The sequence below is a fragment of the Phaethon aethereus genome, assembly GCF_964289735.1.
Source record: "Phaethon aethereus genome assembly, chromosome: 16".
Lineage (NCBI taxonomy): Eukaryota > Metazoa > Chordata > Aves > Phaethontiformes > Phaethontidae > Phaethon > Phaethon aethereus.
In genome coordinates, this window is record NC_138592.1 from 15701874 (window position 1) to 15723597 (window position 21724).

Genomic DNA, 21724 nt, shown 5'->3' on the forward strand with positions numbered 1-21724 from the left:
TTACTGATGGAGGCGCCGGTAAACAGGTGTGGTCCGAATGCGACTGAAGATGCACATACAGGTGCCCGTACAGACGCAGACACAGGCACAACGAGGCACGCAGGTACCCACAGAGATACCACTGCAGACGCGGATACTGGAACCATTAGAGAGGCCGTTGCAGATGAAGGTGCCAGTGTAGATGCCCGGGCAGACGCAGACACCCCTGCCGAAACACATGCAGTTCCTGATGCGATTGCAGGCGGAGGTGCCACTGGAGATGCAGGTGCCCCTCCAGATCATAGACTCCTAGACTCATAGAATGGTTTGGGCTGGAAGGGACCTTTGGAGGCCATCTAGTCCAACCCCCCTGCCATGAGCAGGGACACCTTCAACTAGATCAGGTTGCTCAGAGCCCCGTCCAACCTGACCTGGGATGTTTCCAGGGATGGGAACATCTACCACCTCTCCGGGCAAGCTGGGCCAGTGCTTCACCAGCCTCACTGTCAAAAATGTCTTCCTTCGATCGAGGCGAGATCTTCCCCTCTTTCCGTTTAAAACCGTTACCCCTTGTCCTACCGCTGCAGGCCCTGCTAAAAGGTCTGTCCCCAGCTTTCTCAGAAGCCCCCTTTAAGCCCTGGCAGGCTGCAATAAGGTCTCCCCGGAGCCTTCTCTGCTCCAGCCCGAAGCACCCCAGCTCGCTCAGCCTGTCCTCACAGCAGAGCTGTGCCACCCCTCTGAGCACGTTTGTGGCCTCCTCTGGCCCCGCTCCAACAGGCCCGTGTCTTTCCTGTGCTGAGATACCCTGCATGTGCCGCTGCAGATGGAGACAAAACGGGACATGCAGAGGCCCTTGCAGATAGAGACAGCGTTGCTGATGCAGATACCGTTGCAGAGGAAGGTATCTTTGCAGAGGCCGTTGCAGACGCAGATGAAATTCAGGATGGAAATGCAGATGGAGATACCTCTGCAGATGCCGACAGCATGGCAGATGCCGACAGCATGGCAGAGGGAGACGCCGCTGCAGATGCCCAGACCATTGCAGATGCCCATACAGGTGCAGATACCATCGCAGGTGCAGAGGCCATTCCAGATGGAGATACTGCTGCAGATGCACAGACCATTGGAGATGGCGTTGCAGATGCAGAGGCAGTAGAAGAAGAACATTTGCTGGGGGGAGACACCACTGAAGACAGCTTTGCAGACGCCCTTGCAGATGCAGATGACACCACTGCAGATGCACATACAACCACAGGTGCCCTTGCAGATGCATGTACAATTGCAGACACAAATAGAGATGCAGATGCCAGTGTGGCTGCAGACACCGTTCCAGGTGCCATTTGCGGATGCAAATACTGTCCCAGATGGCACCAGCCCGCACCCAGGGCCTCCTCTGTGCCAGCTGGTCCAGCCTGACGTTTGCTGGCAGACGACAAATCTCCCACCAGCCACCCCACCTCCCCCCGCACACTCTGGGGAAGATGCAGGCACTCGCCCCCGCGCCAGTAGCCGGCACCGGGCACATGGGCTGCCACCCAGGGTCCAGCTCCAGCCGCCAGTGCTGAGCGCGTCACGGACAACGGGCTTTGGGGGCAAGCGGGGCAGGCCAGGCTCTGCTTCCTGCCAAGGGTTTGACTTGTCTCCGCGGGGGGCCGAAGGCCTCCCTTCCCCAGGGGATGCTGCACCTCGCAGGGTCAAGGGCCCAGCCTGCGGCACCGCAGCGTAGCGAGTTCCCGGTAGAGAGGGGGCTGCTCCCCCCGCTCCCTTGGGGTGAGCCCTGGCACCGCCTGCCTGAACCTGCTCACGTGCACGATTCTGGGCCTCCGCAATATACCCGTCCCCGGGCTCCGGACAGACGAGACCCAAACGCCGTGTGGCAGAGCCGTCCCCAGGTGGAGACGCCGCTGTCCGTCCCCGGAGCGGCGAGAAGTATTCGTGCAGAGCCGCTTGGGGAGCTCGGTCGGAGGAGAAAGGGCCCTGGAAAAAGGCTCTCGAGGCAAAGACCAACATTACCCTTCACACAATGTGAAAAGCAGGCTTCCGAGAACGGGACCCGTCCCTCCACCAGCCCGGCAGCAAAGCTTGCTAAACGAGGCAAAAATGCTGGCTACTTCTCGCCTCCCTGGTTAAGATTCCCTGTCAAATTGGGCCTTAGCGTGAGAGAGGCTGTCGGGGGGAAGAGGATGAGACAGGTTATAGCAGGGAAAACGCCCAGGCCCAGTACGGCCTGGCTTGAACGAAGGTAGGCACAAGCAAGCACTTGCGAGTGAACACTTTATTGCGAGCACAAGGGTGTAAGGTCTGTCCTTGGTGCCTGGTGGAGCTGCCCAGGGGCTCTGCACCTCTCTTGCCACACGCCTCCTCAGGACGTCGTCCACAAGCCTCCCAACTAACGCCCTCGCTTCTCATACGGGCTGCTGGGGCTCGCCTCGGACAAGTGCGTGACGCGCACCGATCTGCGCCGTGCTCCTGTCTGGGCAGGCGGCTTCGGACCTGCTGGGGGGACGGGCTGTCTGGAAACGCGTGCGCCCGTGGCGGGGAGGGCGTTCTCAGCGGGACAGCTCTCCTTTCCATCTCGTGGTCTTGGCGGTTCTGCTACACGGCTTCCAAAATGAACTTTGGGGGTCCGTGCAGTTTGGATGCCCTCCCTGGCAGCCGTGCGGCTCAGTCGCAAGTCATCGGCAGCGGTTGTGTTTGCCAGTGGTTGCGACACAGGCAGCTTTGCTCCCTTGCTTGCTGCCAGGCTCCGCTGTTCAGACGCTCTGGGCAATCCTCGTCCTTCTTCCCCACCCTGCCTTGAGAAAGGTGTCTGGGGTGGCTGCGGCTGCCTATTGGAGACATTTCCCCTGGGAAGCTCCAGGATTTTGGAATCGCTGCAGCAAGAGTGTTGTTTAAACGGGGAAGCCACAAAGGATTCCATGGTGCAGCAAACACCGTCAACAACTTCTCTGGTGAGCCTGGCAAGGGAAGCCTCTGAAAATGCTCCGTCGGAAGCTGCCATTTCTGCCTGCCCCGATTTCTCTTCCTCCCATTTGCCCACTCGGCTGGCTCCTTCGGCAACAGGCTGCTCCTTCCGCCTGGCTGCCGGCCCTGGCTCGGACGCTTTGGGTGTGCTGGACGCCAAACGGTTGCCCAAGCTCTCCAACATGCTCGCTGCAAGCTCTTTGGCCAGCAGGGCAACCTCCTGACAGCAACCTGGAGGAGAAGTCTCCAACGGCTCTGCTCTTCCGGCGCTGCCGCTCATTGTTCCTCTGATCGCCAGGGCAGCCCTCCTTAAAACCCAGGCACACTGATCCCAAGGAGCCTTCACCCTCTCAAACACCTCCTCCACCACAGTCTCAGCCACCTCTCCAAGCTTCTGGGCTCCTGCTGCAGGTTGTTGTGCAGAGGCAGCTCGGAACCCGCTGGCTGCATCGCTACTGACCCCCCGGGGCAGCTTGGCACCTTCCTGTCCCAGCTCAGCTTGGGAGCAGGTTTGGCCCTCGTCGCAGGCTGCTTTCACTCTTCTGCATCGCCCCGATTTCAGGGAGTCCTTTCTGCTCTTGGGTGGAGGTGAGCAAGATGGCTTCCGAGGGCGCAGCAGCCACTCTGCCAGGCAAGATGTGTTGCTCGCTACCAGCGGCTTGGGGACGTCCTTTAATTTGGGCAGCTCTTCCCGAAGCCTTTCCTGAAAGGAGACAGCAGGTTGTGGCTCGCTGTTGCCTGGACAAGCGCTCACGCCCCTGCGCGCTGAGGCTTCACGCGGGCCCGGGCCAGCACTCTGCTTCAGCCACGCGTCGCGGGCAGACGAGAAGGGCTTCCCTCCGGCCTCCCCGTGCTTCACGTGACCGTCCTGCCCGTGCCCGCCCCAGCACCCTGCGCTAGCTCGGCTCCGAGCCGGCTGGTCCTGGCCCCGCCACAACGCCCGGCCCAGCAGCACAGCCCTCGTCTCTTCTGCGCCGACCGCCTCCCCGAGATGCGGCAAGTAAAGCCCCAGCCCTCGGCAGCGCGCCGCCGGCCGCTGCCCGCCAACACTGAGCTTTGCCTACCTCTTCTCGCCTCGACCTTCTCTCTGCCTCCAGCTTGAGCCTGGCCAGGTACTCCCTGTACTCATTGAACTCCTTCAGAGTGCAAACCACCTGCGGAGAGACGAGGGCAGAAATGCCCCGAGTGCTGTCAAGCCAGCTACGCAGACTGCCTTCCCCGAAACGGCCCGAACCCAGTGGTTCGGAGGGCAGCTGCTCCCCTGCACACCCGCCCTCTGCGCTCGGGGAACCCCGCTCGGAGGGAAGCCTTTTTACCAGTCCGACGACGTCCAAACCTACTTTGCCGTCGGCGGTGACGACCAGCAGTGCCATCTCAGAGCGGGAACATGAAGAAATGCTGAGCACGTAAAGGCAGGACATGAGCAGGCAGAGGCAATGAGCAATGCCCACCCTTCCCTGTTCCTGCAGTCTGAGACACGGAAAACAAGGCGATGAGATGAAAAAGCTTTTCTGATGGGGAGAGTGGGAAAACAATGACAGAGGAAGGAGCAGGGATGCCTGTCCAGCTATGATGTAGAGAGGCCAATAGCCCTGGAGGCTCTGGGATGGCCTGCAGATTAGAGGAAGAGGTGACTAGCTACATGTGAAAAACAGTTTATAGATAAACCCAACGTGAACACGTTAGCAAAGGCGTAAGTAAGAAGTGGCTAGGGAAGTCAGAACCTGTGTTTGCTATGGCTCTAAGCTCAGACACCAAATCAGTATCAGCAAGAAAACAGGTAAGAAGGATGCAGAAGCACGAGGCACCGGGGAACGAGGAAAAGCAGCGGAAGAAAGGATGCAATAACGCAGGAACTTAACACTGAACTAACGCTCGGTGAATCTGCCACGTAAGAGGAAAAGGAAGTCACTAAAGACAAGCCTTTTTGCAGGTTGGTGCTGTTACAGAGCATATGGAGACGGATGCTGTGAGGCATCAAGCTACCCCTACCTAGCAGTGACCCGTGACCCGAAGGCACCACCTCTGCACATGTGTCACCGGTAGCACAGCGAGATGCACTGCCAGCCACTGGATCCTTCTCTCTCAAAAGCTTCCACTAGTAGTTCTACCGAGAAGTCTCTTGCTTGTTGTTTTACTCCCTTTCCCATCTCTGGGCACTGCACTTTCCCTCCGCCTGGTATCAGAGAACCCCGCTGGTGAGACAGGACGGGGTCAGTGGGTTGGAAAGGAGAAGCTGTACCTTCCTGGCTTTGAGAACTGTTTCTGCAGCTCTTGATTGTGGGCGCTGAAATGGTCCCTCTCAGCTTGCCTCTTGCTCAGCTCCAGCTCCAAGTCCTCTATCTTCTTCCTCGCATCATTCTGGAAGAGGAGAGAAGAGAAGCATCACCTCACTGCTGGCAGGAGACAAAGAGGTGCAAACGCTAAGGCAGAAGTAGCCAAGGCAGGAGGGGGTGTTGGACAGTAATGGTAGCTGTTATCATCATTCTCCTTGCTCCCCACGGCAGCAAGCCAACCTGCCCTACAAGAATTTACCCCCATTCTGGCTTGGGCACTCTGCTCGTCGGTTCTGTCCCACCGAGGGACGGGATCTCTGGCTGCACCAGACATACGTTACCAGATCTTGCTGAGTCTGCTTCAGGTGCTGACGCAGGTCTTGTAGGGCTGCTGCCACTCTGTCCACTGTCAGCTCTGCAGGGGGGTCCCTGGCCTGAGAAACAGTTTGGCCCCACACATGTCCCTGTTCTGAAGAAAGAAGCCATTCTGTTTCAAGCTTTAACTGAAGGGCCTCCAACCAACAAGGCCACCTTTCTACACAGGAGAAGGTGGCGGTGCCTTTGACGTCGTCCGAGAGCTCACATTACAGCAAGACGTGTGTCACAGGCTAGCGTTATTTGGACGACCGCTAAAGACAGCGCTGCCCCAAGGAAGAAGGCACGTGCCCTCTGACTTGGCATGACTTGTGCCCTCTTTCGTTTTCATGCTGGTCATTTCTCCATGTACAAACATGGACTTGCCTCTCTGCAGCGATGACAGGCTTTCAAGACTTCCCGAGGCTTGAGGCAGCCGAAGCGGAAAGGATGAGGCTACCACATCGGGATTACAGCGAACCACCCCTCCCTCCATCTGCTCTCCTGTACGTGCTCTATGGACTTGCTCAGCCAGTCTGCCACACTTGCCTGAGCTCCAAGCGACCAAGTCTCTGCTGTCACAGATCGTGTGGTGGAGAACCAAGTGCAGTTGCTCCAGCTGGGATCGCGCTTCACAGCGGGCGCTGTCAGCCTGCTGACGCTCCGCGGCCAATGCCTCTGCTCTGTTCTCTGTGCTACGAAGCCTCAAGCGCAGTTCAGACGTCTCAGCCTCCAGCGTGCGCAGAGTCTCCCTCAGGCAACGTTCGCCGGCTCGGGACTCCTCCAGATCCTGCAGCAGCTGCTTCTCTTGAGCTGCCAGGTCAGCCTCCTTCTCCAGCACTACCACCTGCAGTGACTGTATCTAGAAGACAGACGCACAGAGCCTCAGGGACACCGCTGCTCCTGAGGCAGCGGAGCGGGAACTAGAGGAAGCAATGAAGGAGAAATCACCTCAAGCAAATCAACCACTGGAAACAGAAAGCACAAAGCCAAGGATTCAAACTGAGCAAAATAAGCTAGAAACAGGTATCCGGAGGCTGAGGGGCCCGAAGGCGGTTTCCCCATCCCCAAAGGAACGATCAAACTGTCAGGCTTTCGTGCTTTCCAACCTCAGAAACGAAGCTCTGTGGGCGGGGTGAGTGTGAGAGCGGGTGGCTGGCAGGTGAGGTGGCAGATCAAGCATCCCCACATGGAGAGAGGGGCTGCCAGGGATGCTCAGGAGTAGAAGTGAAAGGGAGACAATCAGCATCCTTCATGGGGCATCTCCAAAATGCCCGAGGAACCGGCTGAGATGGAAGTGACTTCCACAGACTGCCATAACCACTTCTGTTTCACCAGACTGCTCAGTGCCCGTCGAAGGCAGAAACGCCATCTGGGGACGACGTTTGTAACAGAGGTACTGAGAAGCTCCAAAGGAGCCTTCCGTTTCTCCTCAGAGATTTAATGCCGTGAACCATGAGAGAATAGGGGAAAGCACAGGCAGAACATCGCAGATCCAGCCTTGACCTCCATGTGCAAAGTCCCTGGGCAGAGTACAGCAGGTGTGTACGTTGTTGGGAGGGGAAACAAGCTGGGGCCTACAAGCTGAAGGTGGGATTCTATGTCCCTGGAGAAGAAGATGCTAGTGCCTAGCTCACCTGGTTGTTGAGCTCTTGTATTTCCCTTCTGTGGTCTGAATGCAGCTTCTGGGCCTGGTGAACAGCAGAAAGAAGCTGAGACACCTCGTTTTGCTGGGCAAGGTTGTTTTCTTCCAGGGTTCTGAGGCTCAGTTCCTTCTCTTCCAGAGACAAGGTCAGCCTGCCAGACAAAGCATGCAACTCATTGCTACGTGGCATAACGTTTATTAAACTCTTAGGACTTCCACCACCAAGGGGAAAAGTGCTTTGTCTGCTGAGGTTTGTCTAAACATCCGGGCTGCTGCTTCAGTCCTAAGGCAGGTTGGCAGCCACACCCAAGCATGTGCCCACTACGCTTGCTTCCACAGAAGAAAGGGGAATTACTGCCTACATACCCGATCTTTCTGGAGATGGGAATGTGAATAGAAACACAACCAAGTCCTGAAATGAAGACATCAGGGAAGAGGAAAGTTTTTCTTCTGACTAATGAGATGCCAAGGGAGACGTTTTGTCAATAATGCAGAGACATTTTCTCCCCCTAGCTTGTATGTCCTGATAGGAAGAGCAGCAACTGACAGCAAGGTGATCTTTGGGGAGTTTTGCCAGCACCCATATCACTTTCAGCTAGAGAAATGACACCAGCCGTGGTAATGGAGGCTTGGAGGAAATGCTCAGATCCGTATAGAAGTCGCAGGATCCCTCGCAGGGGAAGCAAGACTGCACTGCCTTTTATTTCTCTTCTTCAGGGAAGACATGTGCTGAAGACTGGCAGGACTTTACCAGGGGAAGTAGCCTGCCTACCCTTTCTCTTCTTTCGTGCACTCCTTGGACAGTCAGTCCTATCTGCAGCTGCTGAGGCTGGCAGGGACCCTGCTCGAGCCTCTCCAGACACCTGTGGGGATTTTCTGAGGAGCGAGGAAACAGATGGCAATCAGAAACATTCTTCTTTCTTGGGTGTCTCAGAGGGGAATCTGGCTTAGTTCAAAACCATGGTTTTAAGATGGCTTCTCCCAACCAGAGGTATCGGGATGGAAGACCGATACAGATCCCAAATGCTTCAAGTTTACTGGACCCGAGGAGGAGCTGATGGATCAATCCAGCTCACTGTACTGCAGCTCCACCTGCCTCCTTCGGTGCATTTCAGGTTTGAACCCCCTGAAAGTCTCGTTTATCAGTATTAATGTGCCGACCTAACAAAAGAACACCGCCTTTGAAGGGAAGGACTACTCCAAAAGCCACCGTCTTCAGAAAAACAGTAACTGAAGGATTAGAAGAAAATGAAACACAGCATCAAGAGAATGAAACATCTCTGCATGGGTAGTTCAGAAGTCTGCTTTTTAGGAAATGCTGCCAGAGCCGCTTGTATATGCAAAGATCTGGAAATGGCATCAAGCCATCAAACAGAAGGGAGACTCTCACTGGCTTTTGTTTACCTGGCTTTTTCACTCTCAAGGACCTTCAGCAAAGCCTGAAATTCTCTGTTGCAGTGCTCCGCTTCTTCCCATCGACTCCTTTCCTCCTGCAAGGACTGCAGACACGCTTGCAGCTCCTCATTCTGATGTTCTGCCTCCTCCCATTGACTCCTCTTCTCCTCCAGGATCTTCTGGAGGTGCACAACCTCCAGCACCTTCTGCCTTGACAGTTCCTGTGCCTCACTCAGATCTTGCTGAGCTTTGCGGCCAATCACTTGCTGGGACTCTTTGGAGGCTGCTAACTGAGACGTCAACTCTTCCACCTCAAGCAAAACAGAACAAAGCAGTCAAAGACTACAGCTTGTCACTGCCAGACATATCACACACTGTGAGGAAAGGGACAGAACAACTTTAAATTTCACCCTGTCACGACAGTACTAGATTCACAGTGGATACAGCCGACTTGTTGAAAAATCCACGTGGGTCACCACGTTCATCTGAAAAACCACCTCACGAAACATGGCTAGCAGTAACTGGCCAGCAGAAATCCATTCTGATGATCGCTGGCAAACAGGCAGAGGGACTAACCCATCTGTCCAGGGCAGCAGCTGCAATTCAGCTGACCAGTAAGTCTCCTTCAGACCAGCTGAGATGGAGACCACAGTAAGGTGGCAGTCGGAGGGACTACCCCATCAGCCTGCTGCTCTACAATGGAAAGGCAAGAAAGGGAGAGACCACCTGTTTGATGACTGGAGTCATCTATTGCTGTTCCAGTCACCTGGTTTCGTAGAGCATCCCTCTCCTGCAGAACAGTATTAATTTCCTCTTTGGTGGTTTGGATTTCCTCATTGTGCCTCTTCTCCACTGCCTTGATCTCTCTCCGAGTTTTGTCCAGCTCTGCTTGCAGCTTTTCTGTGATGTTCTGTAAACACAAACGGAGAGCAAGTTACTGGGACGTGCCATCAGGGTCACCTCTCTCCTCTTCCTGTCTCAGAATCACATTCACTCAGCCACTTCTTTCTGCTTTTCTGCCCCGCTCTGCTTCTGCTTGCCTGAGGAGTGGAGGAAAAGGCTTCAAGATGAACTCCCAGACAAGCTCCGCAAAAAAAAAGCAAAGCTTCATCCCTCCCACAAACCCCCACCTCAACAGTGCACAGCAGTGGCTCTCTGCCATCCATAAATCATGTCCCATCAAGGAACTTAAAGGGAGGCTCAGCACAGAGAAGAACCATAGAATCATTTAGGTTGGAAAACACCTTTAAGACCATTGAGTCCAACCACAAAGAAAAGGGGATGTCTCCTTCCCCTCTTTGATGGCTGCCTGTTTCCTAGCACCTCTCTTCTCATGATTTCTCTCTATTCTCAGAGTCTCTATTTTCAAAGCTCACCTGCCTTTTCATCAATGACAAGGTGCAGGTGGACTGCAGGGTGAGAAAGAGACCAGTACCCTGATGCCCTAGTCACAACACAGGCCACGAACTGAAGTACCAGGAACCAGGGGCCTGTTCCGTAAGCTGCCACGCTTTGGGTGGAGACCACCCAATCTTCTGTTGAACTCGTCTTACGCCCACACAGAACCTGTGGCTGCATATACTCTCCCACCATAGCCCCGTGGGTCTTCACGGGCCTTCAAGTGCGAGCCATTGGCTCTGCTGCCTGGCCTAGCAACGTGTGGCCTGTGACAGATGATTGCTGCCCTTTCACATGCTCAGGCTGTTCTTCTCCTGAAGCCAGCCCACAAGGCTTGCGTCAAGAATTCAGAAGCATATTGTTTCCTACCAGGTCTTGCAGGAGCTTGTTTATTTCCGCTTCATGATCAGCCTCCCGAAGCTGGAGGGTACTGTCACACTGCTGTTCTGTCCGCAAGAGCTGCTGCGCCATGTTTTCCCGTTCCTGCTTCATGAGAGATCGCTCTGCTTCCAGCTCATATCGAAGGCACTGCACTTCCCCTGCAAACACGGCAAACAGCAAGATTCAGAGTCTACACAAGCAGCGCTTCTGACTTTACTGACCTTACGCCATTTGAATTTCGGTCTAGGAGGGATCTGCCTCCAGCTCCTTCACTCCTCAGAAGCACTGCGGACACAGAGCCATTTTTATACCACCTTCCCTAGGGCAGGGCACCACCAGAAACAAGGCACATGAGGCTCTCACCTTGTATCACCTCCTTGGCTTGCTTGACTGCGTGAAGTTGGATTTCAAGCTGACTCCTGCTGATCTCCAGCTGAAATAAGTGCTGCTGAGCCTCAAACAGGCTGGATACCAGGGTCTCCTTCACAGACCTGCAAGTTGTGAATACGGAGAGAAAGGAGCTTCTTGCTCCTGACATCCACGCAGACTTATGCCAGTAGGAAGTCGTTCAAGGTCCCTACACCTGAGGATGGAAAATGGCTTGCATGGAAACTTGTATACAGACATCACATTTCTACTGTTGCAAGAGCAATGCAGGCCCCTCCGAGGGAATGCCCGGGCTTTCCTTACGACCTAGCGTAACGCAAAAAAGCCCAGCCGAGTTTGATCTCAGTAGACAAATCTTAAATTGCTGTTGTCCGATCTAGGACACGCGGGTAGCTGTGCCCACAACGTCTGTGCCGGCAAGCAAAAGCCCAGCCTCTGCTCGCAGCCCTTAATCTCATCAGCACTTCCAGGTTGCTCTGCAGCAGCACAGAAAACAGAAGAGTATTACCCTGACTCGTGACTTTTTAGTGCTGTTCATAGCATAGGTATAGGTAGGTAGTTTTCCAGACTCCCTATATTTAAAAGGGGCCAAAGAAATACATCAGGTGATATAGTAAAATCTCATGCTGGTAGCACCATTTGTAAGAAATCAGAACTAGATTTTATCTGAACAAGAACGATCTGAAAGGAGAGACAGGTATCCTTCCGTTTAAACGCTGGGAAGGTCAAGAGAAAAACTTGCTACCTTTATTTCCACGTTGCTAACTAAGTAGGCAGTAGCCCAAATGACTTGTCACTCCTTAGACAGGAAGCTGTGGTACTGCAGAGGCAAACTGTTACTCCAGAGACTTCAACCAGCTGGTGCATAGATACACAGGATTCTGGAACCAGGAGCTGCAGTTACCTCCCTGACCTCACACAGCGCCCTGCGTGCCAGCGTCCTCCAATACACAGCACCGCCTCACTAGTACAGGGATGCCATCAGGGTAACGTCCTTCAGGGCAACGGGGCACCCGAGTGGTACAACAGTAAAACCCTCAACGGGAGGATTTCACTGCTTTGATGGACAACGGAGGATCAATCTCCAAGAAGGAGAACAAGCACAGATTTCTGATTACGCCGATCTCGGGCAGTCCAGAGTAAATGTGCCCCATTTCATGGATAAATAGAACTCAGGCTCTAAAACAGAAAAGATGGGACTCCAAAACTGTGACAACAAAAGGCTGTTGAGAACAGCATCTGGCAAGAACAGTTGCTGATTTTTCATTATCTATTGCCAAAGGTTCTTCATAACTAACTGATCTCTTTTTAAAAATAACATTTATCTCTTTGGCGGAAAAAAAAAAAAAAAGAGCTGAACATTTAATAATTTAATAACAGCCCAATAATTGACCAAACATAATTCAGTTGGATCAAATAAGAGAAGCTGGAGCTCCAAAGAAGCAGCAGCTCTCAAGAAACACACTGAGTCAAAATGGCGTTTATCAGCCTTGCTAACAACATACTCTGGAGTGGTAAAGTGTAGAAGTCAAGAAGTACGACAATCAATCTCAAATACCAAATGTACAGATCTGCAAGTTCAGGAGTCTTCTAAAAAACACCTAAGAGGAGGACAAACATCTCAAGTCTTTTTCTCTTTTTCTTTGTGGAAGGGAAAAGCAGAACTTGTCACATGTGATCTCAGAAACCCGATACAGCAGAAGCACAGAAGCTTGTTCCTTCCCTGTATAACTTCTCCGCAACGTCTGTCTCTGAACAGCAGGTGGTAAGGAGCCCAGGACCCAGGCATCAGTGATGGCCAACAATCCCCAAAGACTGGTGAGAATTCAAAAGAGGTTTCTCTGCTGCTGCTGTAACCAGCTCTAGGTCCTGCACCATACTTGACAGGAGTTAGCTTAGAAACAGAAGGCCCTCAAGATTTTCAGCCTCTAGCTTCACCCTAAATGGCAGTGTCCTCCTCACAATGTCCGTACGCAACAGCCTTGAATTCTGAAGATCCCATGCCAAACTACTTATTAAGGGAAGATCTATGTTCAAAGGCACAGAACAAGAAACCAAAACTAGAGAGAAACTTCAGGTTTCAGTAAATGTCTGCATGGTTTAATTGCTACTCAACGCAGAGCCAAGTTGGCTTGCTTTGGACTTCACACCTGTGTGAAGTGCAAGGGGGCAGAAACATGAGCCCAAGGCTCAGGGGAGCTTTAGCTGTCAGAAAATAACACTCAAATCATGGTAGACGCTTTTTTCTTTTGGCTCGAGAGTCTTCCATTTTCTGTGCATGGAAGGTGAAAACATCTGAAAAGCACGCAAGATGCAATAAATCCTCGTGTAATGATTACCTTTATAATTACAGACATTAAATAACGTCCTGCCTAGGCTCTCCTCCCTGCCTTTACCTGGTTTCCGCCAACTGCTCTGAAAGGCCTTGGTTGTCCCGCTCCATGGCTGCCAGTCGCACCTCTCGGGCGGCCTTCTCATGCACCAGCAATTCCTTCTCTTTGGATGCCTCGGCCAGCGCGTGCCCTTGGCGACAGGACTCCTGGCGCAACTGCTCCAGACCACTGCTTGCCAACTCTTGCTGATGGTAAACCTGAAAGCGGGACAAAATACAGTTAGAGCCCTTTCTCTGGAGTTCTGTGCAGAGCCAGCCAGTGCCACTGGTGAACCAGCTACCGCAGAAAGAGCTCCTGTACTGTGGGCTGAAAGCTTAACAGCATCTGCTGTATACCACGCTCATACCCTGGGCTGCCAAAAGGCACTGGCACCGTTAACTTGGAAGAGATGCGTAAGGCCCTACTGGCGTGCCGGGGACCACACAGCTCCTTCACGACAAACGTACGTATCCCACACTACGTGTTTTCATGCACAAATTCTGCATTTTCCAGAACTGCCACCTTGCAAACTGACATTCTACCAGGATCTATTGTAGTGCTGGAAATTTTCAGGAAGGTTTGAGCAAAAGCATCTTTGCTCATGGGAGAAAGTGAAAATACACATGGTTTCACCTTCTAGAAAAAGAAAATACTCAAAGTGTCACCTACTTTGGTGTCTAAAGTCTGGCTGATGTGGCCAAAGAGATGGTAGACTCTGTTGGCACAGTAGCTCATGTCAAGAACACTGTTTACTTGTCTTACACAAACAAGTTGTCTAATATACCTTGCTGGTATTCCAGCTTGAAGATTAACCACAATTTTTGGGCTTTTTTCTTCAGTCTAACACCGCTGCTGGGTATTTGCCAAACATACCACATACTCCAAAACTAAGGCTATCTAACAGAGAACAGACCGTCAGAAACAAACAATTCTCTCAAAGCTATCCCATAATACCCAAGATCATACATTGTGACACTGACATTTCCGTGATGACAAACTCCCTAGTCTCCTCCAGGGACATGATTCTCCCAAGCTCTTCTTCCAGGCTACCAAAATCAGTTAGTCCTGACTGAAGAGTCTTGTGTGATCACCTCTTTCTCCTCTTCTTCCTCAACGCCTAAAGAGACTCTAACAATCCATAGAATCACAGAATCATTTCGGTTGGGAAAGACCTTTAAGATCATCGAGTCCCACCGCACACCTAATAATGGCCAAGACTGACACCCACCTCGCTACAACCCCTGTTCAGGTACTTGTAGAGAGTGATAAGGTCTCCCCTCAGCCTCCTCTTCTCCAGGCTAAACATCCCCAGTTCCCTCAGCTGCTCCTCATCAGACTTGTGCTCCAGACCCCTCACCAGCTTCGTTGCCCTTCTCTGGACACGCTCCAGCACCTCAGTGTCTTTCTTGGAGCAAGGGGCATAAAACTGAACACAGTAGTTGAGGTGGGGCCTCACCACTGCCAAGCACAGGGGCACGATCACTGCCTGCCCTAGTCCTGCTGGGCAGGACCTGTTTCTGACACAAGCCAGGATGCTGTTGGCCTTCTTGGCCACCTGGGCACGCTGCCAGACGATACGCAGCTGGCTGTCGACCAGCACCCCCAGGTCCTTTTCCCCTAGGCAGCTTTCCAGCCACAAAGTTGCATGTATGTCTTACAATACCATTTCAACAATTTCAGGATGTCACTGCCGCTCTTAGCAATACATGACAGCAGGCACTGACTTGCAGCTTTGTCCCGCTCTCTAGGCTCAGACAAATGGAGTTTTGAAAGTTGCAGACTTCTCAATGAAAAACATAAATAGGAACATGCAGCCCTGCTTTTCACCTCAGAAAAAGGACTCAGAGCTACACAGTTTGCTGCTTTGGCCACATGTGAGAGTAGTAGCCCCACTCAGATTCATGGACAATGCAATCGTCTCTTTGCAGCTTATCAAAAGCTCTGCAAGCCATCAAGACGTTTCCAAGAAGAAGTAAACATGACAGTAAAAGCATGACCTCCAGCACTGCCATGTGTCTCCTGGACAAAACCACTGCAGAATCCAACGGATGCAGCTTCACTGAGCCAAGCAGCCCAATGCCCACCCAGAAGCACCAGGTTTTTGGTCTCACCTGACTGAGTTTCTCTTGGGTTTCTTCCTTCTCCTCTGCCAGCCACCTCAGCTCTGCCTGCAGCCTCTCCTGTTGCTCCTCTGCTTCCTGCAGCAGCTGCTCCAGGTGGGCTTTCTCTGCGCAGAGCTCGTCATTTGCTCTTTTACACAGGCTCAGCTTCTCCTGGTCAGACATCTTTGCTCTCGCCATGTCGGCCACTCTACCTGACAGAACTTCATTCTCTTGCTCCAGCTACAATCACAGAAGCAGAGAGGAAACAAAATACAGTTTTATGTATAAATAAAATACAGAGTTTACTATGAAGAAGCTTTGGCATGCACAGGAAGAGGAACAACATGTCCATATTCAGTCAGCCGTACGGTCGGAAGGCAAGAAGTCTCAGAAGCAGCAGCAGCTGGAGACAAACACCTCACAAGCTCTTTGGCAGCGCTGCTCACCTGCAGCACAAGTTTGTTCAGCTGCACTTTATCCAGTGCGAGAGCTTCATTGATGCTGCTCATGGTTGCTGTTGCAACATGCAGATCAGCATTTTCAGCACTCGGCTCACTGTGAGCCCCGGTCAACTCTGCTACCAACTGCTCAGCCTGAAGAGACAAAAGAACAACATGACAATAAAAGCAGGAAAATCCCCGACTTCAAGCAGCAAGCCCACACCCCCGTGTGTTTCTGACATACTCCCAGTTCAGCGCTCCCAATAAGCACGTGGGGACTAACTACCCCAAAGAGCCTGGGTGCTCTGATCACCGTTTTCCAAGATGGAGAACAACGTTGTCCCTGTTCTCTACTGCCAGAAGCAGCATCTGCGGTGGTCTTGTTATCACAACTCCCTCTCCCACAAGCGCTGCCTAGCAAGATGGTGACCATACCTTCACCAGTGCCACCGTAAGCTCGTGTTTCTCTTGCTTCAGCAGATCCCTCTGAAGGTGCGATTCCTCCAGTGCCTCTCTCGCGACTGCCAGCTCACTCTGTAATAATGAATGTTTGCCTTCAAGTGCGGCTAAGTCCTTCAGTCTAGGAGAAGGGGAAAGGCAAACAAGTGGTTAATGTAAAAATATGCTCATTTCCAAAACCAAGAGCACATCCTGTGTCCCAGATATGGCAGTTTGAATGACTTCCAACAGCTTCCTATTTGCACCTAACAAATACTGGAATTCCCTGACTAGAGCTGCCTCACTCTTTGTCATTGATGTAGGTGAAACACTTGTCACTGAGAAAGTAAAACAAGCTTCCAGAAATCACAGAACGTTTCCAAAAGGTTCAGGTACTCTCAACCGCTTCCTGCCTGTTAGTTCTCTCTCTCCTTTTCCACACATTGGATACGAGACTTTCCAAAGTTCGTCTTTGGGCAAGACAGACTTTCTAAGTCCAGATTCATATTCCCATAATTGCTCTTGCCTTCAGCAGTGAGATGAAGGAAGAGCCTGCAATCTGTTTGGGGAGGAGATGTGTATGAATTTCCAGTCCAATAATCATAGGATCACAGGATGGTTCAGGCTGGCAGGGACCCCAGGAGGCCTCTAGCCCAATCTTCAACTCAAAGCACCTGGGGTCAGCTATGGGATCAGCCCAGGTTGCTCGAGGCTCTCTCCACTCGGGTCTCCCAAATTTCAAGGGATGGCATCTGGATGGCCTCCCTGAGCAACCTGTTCTGCTGCATGATCGCCTTCATGGTTCAAATTTTTTGTTCTCCTTGAATCCAGTCTGAGCCTCTCTTGTTTCAGCTTATGCCTGTCAGCAACTACTCTGGCCAGGTTTGGAATGACTTTTTTTAAAGGGTCATAAAGAAAGTACAAGGAGGCAGCTATGCTGTGTGTCAGTAGGTAGCCAGACCTGCCCACGCAGTCCCATCACCCTTCTGTGCTACAAACGAGGAGCATGCAAAATTCATTCTTTTACGGTGGGCCTCCTCAAGTCCAGCAATGCCCACCCCTGCCCAGAGAAAGCTTTAACGCTCACAGGAGCTCCTGGTCACAACGTGCTCTCTCCATCGCCTGTTGCTGCTCCACCTTTTCCCTCTGGGCTGAATCTCCCTTCAACTGCAGTTCAGAGTTACTTTGACGCAGATGCGAGGCTTCTTGCTGCGTTACTTCAAGCTGTTGCTGTAGCTCTTCCCTGGTTTGCTCAAGGTTTGCACAGTCACTGCAGAGACAAGGCTCACTTAGAAGAACACAGAGGCCTGAAGAGTCACAGGTCCCATTTTCATCACGCCAGGATGGAGTTGTGGGGAGCACGGTAAGGAAGAACTTGCTCTCCCCCTTGCCAGGTAACCGAGGAGGGAAGGAGAAAGGAAGGCAGGCTTTTGCCTTCATTCAGTGAGCAGCAGTGGCTAGGAAGGGCACCCAAAGAACACAATTCAGAGAAGCAGCATGTCGAGAGGGAGGCCTCTTGTAGTCCAACAACGCTCGGAATCTCCAAGACAGCCTTACGATGCACAGTAGAGCATGAAAAGCAGTGACAGGAGGATGACAAAGTGCCAAGCGTGGCAGGGCAGGCGAGTTCTTTGCCCATAAATCCTCCGGACTCCCAGCACTGGAAGCAGATTGCCTCTAGAGCGCAGGAGGAGGAGGAAACACTCACCTTTGGAGGGCTTCTACCAGAGCCTGGAGGTGCTGCCGGTGGCTGCTGGACGCCTTGCATTCCTCCTCCAGTTGCTCAAGCCTTTGCTGCAGCTTCCTGCACTTCTCTTCCTGCTGTCTGTGCTGCTGCTGCAGGAAATTGAGAGAGTCCTGCCTGGCAGAAAGCTCTTCTCTTAGGGCCTGCAAGGAATGGGCAGGGAAAGAGCACAAAAAAGCCATAAGGAGCAGGGAAGATGGCTCCAGGTAGCTGGAGTGGAAGCAGCAAGCAGAGAGACAGCTCGCCTGAAGGCAAAAGCTGTCACAAGGGGGTGGAGATCAAGGAGAGAAAAGAAGTAGAACACAGAGCTGGCGAGACTGCCAAGGTAATACTCAAGGTAGCAATACTCAATAGCAAGAGTGGGCAGGCTAGAAAGGAACTGGCTCAACTGGCAAAGTAAATGGAAAGCTGTCAAGCTAAGCATGGCATTAGCAGCTGAGCCAGCAGGGAAGACAAGCAGAAATTCTCACCTGTGTTGCTCCTCGCCTCCTTGCCAGTGCTTCCTGAACCAATACAAAGGCACGCTCTGCATCAAGGGGGCTCAGACAAGAGAGGATGTTGCTAGGCTCTGCATGCTGGGAACTCTCAGGGCAGGTAATGCTGACCGTACTGTCACTGTCATCTAACACCACCTGAAAGCCCGCATCAAGCCGTTACTCTTTGCTCATTCTATTGGGCTTCCTTTATCTATTTCTCCTTTTCCCCCCACTTCACCCTAGAGTCATTCAAAACTCAATTCTCTCATTTCTTCAGTCAACAAAGCAGTTTTGTCCCTGTGGCCACAAGTGCTCCGCGATTGTGGTCCCAACTCCTGAGCAACCTGATCCAGTTAAAGATGCCCCTGCTCACTGCCGGGGGGTTGGACTAGGTGATCTTTAAAGGCCCCTTCCAACCCAGACTATTCCATGGTTCTATGATTCTCTGAACTCTGTACTCACCTCCATTATATCTTTTATCAGCTTCTGGAGGGAAAGATTCTCTTCTTTGACACTTCTAGTCAATGAAGCTTCATATTCTTTCTCTAATCGACTTCCTTCCTGGGAACAGAATAAGGCAAGGGTGGGCAGGGGAGAGCTGCTCCCCTCTGTAGCATTCCCATCCTCAGTAGCACTGCCATGCCGATAAGCCTCAGCCCTAGTGACTCCAGTATATTCCCTCCCACATCTATTCAATTTCTTCTTTGCAAAAACTAAGAGGAGAAAGACCAACAGCTAGTTTCTACAGACTGCTGTCAAGCTATCCATTCCAAGGAACTCTCATCCCTAGAGACTGAAAGCCACAGGCACAATAGCACCGCTGCAACCCCCCTGAGGAAGACACCTGAACTGTCTCCAGCCCCCCTGCCACTGCCTGCACCTGGACTGACTCCACATGGGCCCAACGCACGAGGAATATTGGGCCATGTGCCTGACGTTCCCAGACAGTTAGCACCTTTGCCACTCTTTCTCTTGAGGAAGCTACACCTCTTTGTGCTGAGCCTGGAGAGCAAACGCTGCGCCACCTCCCAGATAAAGGGAAAACATACTAGAATCTCCACGGTGTCGTGAAGTGTCCTCATGGTCGTCTCCTTCTCCTCATTCTGTTTCTGAGACTGTACAAGCAAGGCCGAGAGCTCCACCACCCTGAGAACAGAAGGTCCACGTGCCATTCCAGAAGCATTGCACACCATCGCCTGTTAAAGAGCTCAGCAGCTCCCAGAAGCATAGCAGAGAAAGTTCAACCCAGAAAATACAGCAAGGGCAGCATTCATCTCTACAGGTTCATATGCTCAATGTTGCAAAACAGCACTTCTTGCCCCAAAGAGGCCTTCTGCACTCAGCCTTGCAAGGACTTGTCAGTACACAGGTGCTACACTGCTTATGATGGCCCTGGGCAAATGCCTCCCAACTCCCTTTAGCACAGCCCTGGCTAGCAAAAGGGCTGTACGAGAGACAGAGCTCTCTTTATACTGGTCTCAACCGCTCACCAAGAACCACTTAACGGCAAAAGCACTGAAAGACGCAATCTCTTTTCCAGTCCGGGCTTACTCAGAAGAGCTGCTGTCACTCAGACCGTTTTTTCTGTCCTTTCTGCGGAAGGCAGTACTTTGACGAGGGACAGAAACAAGGCTGTGCAGAATGGCTGTGTTTTAAACGTGAGCACAGCCCAGCTAGGAATCCAAGCAGCAGCCACAAAAGATCACGCTGGCAACAGCCACATTTAAAACACCTTCACCTGTCTTGAAGCTCCTTCTTCTCCAGGTCCCCCTTGACTTGTAAGCTCATCACTTCCTGAGTCTCCTGGTTTATCTCCTGTCCCGCTTGCTGCTCTGCCCGATCCTTGAGGACAGCTCTACCCAGCGTGATGGGCTGCCGGAGCTGTACGACGGATTTTAGATGGGAGCAGTTTACAAGTATAGATCCAGAAACCCTCATTTGCTCTGCCTTCAGCTCAGACAAATCTCTGAAGAAGAATAAAGAAAGAGCTCATGTTCACGCCACCATCTTTAGCAGCCGACTCACCTCTGAAGCACGTAATTGTGCAACAGTAAAAGCTGGCAGGAAAGATGACATCTTCGTTGCGGACGAATCATTCATCTGACACTTTGGGACCAGGACACATCTTGACAGGTGAGCAACAAGTCTAGGGACGGTTGAGAAATGAGCCTGTTTTCTCCTCAGAGAGAGGAAGAAATGGAGGGCACAGCCAGAAGTCTTCATGAGCCTCTCATTACTCTTATTAACTGTTGCTCCTGCTCTCTCTTATTAATATCCTCTAGTTATCATCAACAGATGTAAGGCATTTTACCAAGGTCCCCAGCTTCTATACCTACCTAGGGGATCAGCCTTAAGCGGGCTATTATTATCAACCCTTGGACTGCTAAGAGGCTCACAACAATATCTACATAATAAACATTCCAGCAAGGTGCTGTAAGAATAAGCTTAAAATGTTGTAGCAAAAAAAGCACAAATATCACAAGAATTGAATAGTAAGTCAGGCACACTCCACACACTAAGGATGGCTTATCGCCAAAGAAGGTAAATGGCTGACAATAACCCAGAGTTGGAAATAAACTGCATGCTGACACCAGAAGAAGGTACTATTACGGCTACGCTACATTTGTTTGTGTAGAAGGCAACTGTGAGAAAGGAACTTCAGAGAGCCCAAATACAAGAAAACAATCACAAAAAGAGGTATTGGACTAAGCAAAATTAATTGGATAAATGCAGAAACAGGGTAGAGAAGATATTCTTTCTCTCAGCAATGCTGGTACAGGACTAAGCACATACAAAGCGACCAGAATAAATGTAAGCTGGAATTGAGAAGAAAAAAAAAAATATATCCATGAATGATCTCTCCATCGGGAGCAGTGGGAAAAGAAACTCAGTGAGATTTAAGGCAGATTTTCATCATTCTATAGAAGGGACTGCTCTACGTGCGGCATGCATAGCGCTGGTGAGTCTCTTCCAATGTGTCCACACTCGCCCGTGTCTCTGTGAATCACCAAACATCACCATAGTCAAGTCACCTGTTTAGGGCCCCTGCATTGCTTCTAGCCCGAGCCCCTCAGCTTTAGCTGAAAACCAGCATCGAACAAAAACGGTTCTGAAAATAGCCTAAAGCACGCTTAATGCTTTAGGAGAAATCTGAGCTGTAGCCGCAACTAACGTTAACATCGCGGCTCCAAAAGCAGGTGTGAAGGGAAGCTACAGCTCTTCTGCAAGAGCTCTAGCCTTAGCTTCTACTCACCGGTCAGTGGCAGTCTTCGTTGCCAGGAAATGACGGCGGAAGGTTACCGCCTGGCGCCACAGGCCGAGGAGACGGTCATCTTCACCCCTTAAGTAGCTGTCATAAAGCTGAACGTGCAAA

At 51.8% G+C, this 21724-nt stretch overlaps 1 protein-coding gene across 1 annotated transcript in view; it reads right to left on the reverse strand.

Annotated features, from left to right (window-relative positions):
* LOC309410738 (uncharacterized protein) overlaps positions 1-21724 on the reverse strand; it is a gene marked incomplete at both ends in the record, with an annotated part of 42200 nt that continues 20476 nt past the window's right edge. The window contains 22 exon segments of the mRNA XM_082007184.1: positions 1-288; positions 784-1210; positions 3270-3646; positions 4008-4097; positions 4260-4413; positions 5186-5304; positions 5561-5686; positions 6118-6435; positions 7211-7370; positions 8623-8924; positions 9380-9523; positions 10381-10550; positions 10756-10883; positions 13176-13369; positions 15263-15493; positions 15700-15846; positions 16129-16273; positions 17219-17401; positions 17840-18018; positions 18346-18507; positions 18814-18912; positions 19401-19497. Of these exon segments, the coding sequence (XP_081863310.1) occupies positions 1-288; positions 784-1210; positions 3270-3646; positions 4008-4097; positions 4260-4413; positions 5186-5304; positions 5561-5686; positions 6118-6435; positions 7211-7370; positions 8623-8924; positions 9380-9523; positions 10381-10550; positions 10756-10883; positions 13176-13369; positions 15263-15493; positions 15700-15846; positions 16129-16273; positions 17219-17401; positions 17840-18018; positions 18346-18507; positions 18814-18912; positions 19401-19497 (4240 nt within the window).